Source organism: Colobus angolensis, unplaced genomic scaffold (genome assembly GCF_000951035.1).
Source record: "Colobus angolensis palliatus isolate OR3802 unplaced genomic scaffold, Cang.pa_1.0 Scaffold25, whole genome shotgun sequence".
Classification (NCBI taxonomy): domain Eukaryota; kingdom Metazoa; phylum Chordata; class Mammalia; order Primates; family Cercopithecidae; genus Colobus; species Colobus angolensis.
Genome location: NW_012115710.1, coordinates 4,840,887 through 4,843,168, shown reverse-complemented (window position 1 = coordinate 4,843,168; position 2,282 = coordinate 4,840,887). Strand labels below are relative to the sequence as shown.

The window sequence follows — 2,282 nt, the reverse complement described above, 5'->3', positions numbered from 1 at the left end:
CATGTTGGTCAGGCTGGTCTCGAACTCCTGACCTCGTGATCTGCCCGCCTCAGCCTCCCAAAGTGCTGGGATTACAGGCGTGAGCCACTACACCCTGCCTAATGTTTGTATTTTTAGTAGAGATGAGGTTTCACCATGTTGGTCAGGCTGCTTTTGAACTCCTGACCTCAGGTAATCCATCTGCCTCGGCCTCCCAAAGTGCTGGGATTATAGGCGTGAGCCACCTCGCCTGGCCTAGTTTCTAATTTTAATGGGAATAGAGTTAGTATAATCTTATCTTTATGGTGCAATTGGATTTTAGTACATATCTATATTGTGTTTGGATAGCCCTTTCTATTCTCATTTCCTTTACTTTCTGTTTGAACTTTCACTCCCTCTGGCTCCTGATGGTTAATCAATTACAAGATTGACTCAGGCAAGAAACACCTGCCTCATTCAAGGACTCAGGAGTCCAGGTCCTCAGCCCCCTCCTCCCTGGGGAAGTTAAGCATTACTGTCTTCAAAATCTAGCTCCCTCCTGAAGTGTTCAAAGACATGACAATTCTGGCTGGGCACGCTGGCTCACAGCTGTAATTCCAGCACTTTGGGAGGCCAAGGTGGGAGGATCCCTTGAGTCCAGGAGTTCGAGACCAGCCTGGGCAAGATGGCAAGACCTCCGTCTCTACCAAAAATTAAAAAGTTAGCTGGGCACGGTGGTGCATGCCTGTCGTCCCAGCTGCTTAGAAGGCTAAAGTAGGAGGATCAAGACTGCAGTGAGGTGTGATCATGGCCCTGCACTCCAGCCTGGGTGATAGAGTGACACCCTGTTTCAAAAGTTAGGCTGGTGCGGTGGCTCATGCCTGTAATCCCAGCGCTTTGGGAGGCCAAGTTGGGAGGATTGCTTGAGGCCAGGAGTTCGAGACCACCCTGGCCAACACAGCAAGATGCTCATTTCTAAAATAAATACATAATTAAGTAAAAAAAAGAAATGACAATTCCAGTGAGCCTCTGAACAGAAGATTAGGACAAGGCTGATATTTGCCCCAGGGACTCCTGGGATATGTGGTTTCTCCTATCTCCAGCAAAGGCTGATGGGAGGTAATCAAGCCCCCTTCTCTTCTTGCCTCAGGGACTGGAATTGACATCCCTGTCCTGCTCCTCCTGATCGATGGTGATGAGAAGATGTTGACGGTACAGGGGCCAGGATGCCTGGATCTAAGGGGGAAGGAGAGTTGGGGGCTAGGACTCCTGGGTCCTGAGTCATAGGGAGGGTCTGGGGGTCTGACTCTGGGTAGGGTGAATATCCTGCCTTCTCTGACGTGACTCTCCCCTTTATCCTGTAGCAAATAGAGAACGCCACCCAGGCTCAGCTCCCCTGTCTCCTCGTGGCCGGCTCTGGGGGAGCTGCGGACTGCCTGGCGGAGACCCTGGAAGACACTCTGGCCCCAGGGAGTGGGGGAGCCAGGCTAGGCGAAGCCCGGGATCGAATCAGGCGTTTCTTTCCCAAAGGGGACCCTGAGGTCCTGCAGGCCCAGGTATGACACTGGGGGCCCAACTCTGGATCCTGAGATGGGAGGGAACTGGGGACTTGGGCTTCTGGGTCTGAGGGAGGAGGGGCTGGGGGCCTGGACTTCCAGGTTCCAGGAGTAGAGTGTTCTGGGCACCTAGACTATTAGGTCCTGGAGGGGAATGGCCTCCTCTATCCCTTTGGACAGGGCCCAACAGGAGCTGGGGATGGAGCTGGGCTGGGGATCCAGAACTGGCTATTCCACAGGTGGAGAGGATTATGACCCGGAAGGAGCTCCTGACAGTCTATTCTTCTGAGGATGGGTCTGAGGAATTCGAGACCATAGTTTTGAAGGCCCTTGTGAAGGGTAAAAGTTGTACCCTCCGGTCCTCCCCCTCTCTCAGTTCAACCTTGGACACCTTTCCTGGCCTGGGCACTTCATCCACCCTCTCTAATCCAAGGCCCATGCCCCCTTTACCCCTCTTAATATCTTTCCCCTTTGGGGCTTTGCATGGTGCTATTTGGGTAGTTTTCCCGGATGCTTCCATTATGTTCCAGCGTCTGCTTTTCTCTATTGGATCCATCTAGCCATTCTTTCATCTTTCCAGGCATCCATCCATATGTACAGGTCGATCTTTCCATCTCTTTACCTACCCATCCTTCCAGTCATCTGTCGTTCTTTCATCCATCCATCCTTTCACCTGTCCATCCACACATCCACCAACAATTCCTGAGAATTCCATCCACTCATTCCTCCATCCATCCATCTTCCCACCTGTCTGTCCACACATCCACG

At 52.1% G+C, this 2,282-nt stretch overlaps 1 protein-coding gene across 1 annotated transcript in view; it reads left to right on the top strand.

Annotated features, from left to right (window-relative positions):
• The window catches only part of LOC105514869 (transient receptor potential cation channel subfamily M member 4-like), a 38,209-nt gene that overhangs the window by 15,488 nt on the left and 20,439 nt on the right, over window positions 1–2,282 (top strand). The window contains exons 5-7 of the mRNA XM_011946526.1: window positions 1,109–1,170; window positions 1,323–1,514; window positions 1,754–2,000. Coding sequence (XP_011801916.1) covers window positions 1,109–1,170; window positions 1,323–1,514; window positions 1,754–2,000 — 501 coding nt within the window. The remainder of the gene's footprint in view (window positions 1–1,108; window positions 1,171–1,322; window positions 1,515–1,753; window positions 2,001–2,282) is intronic.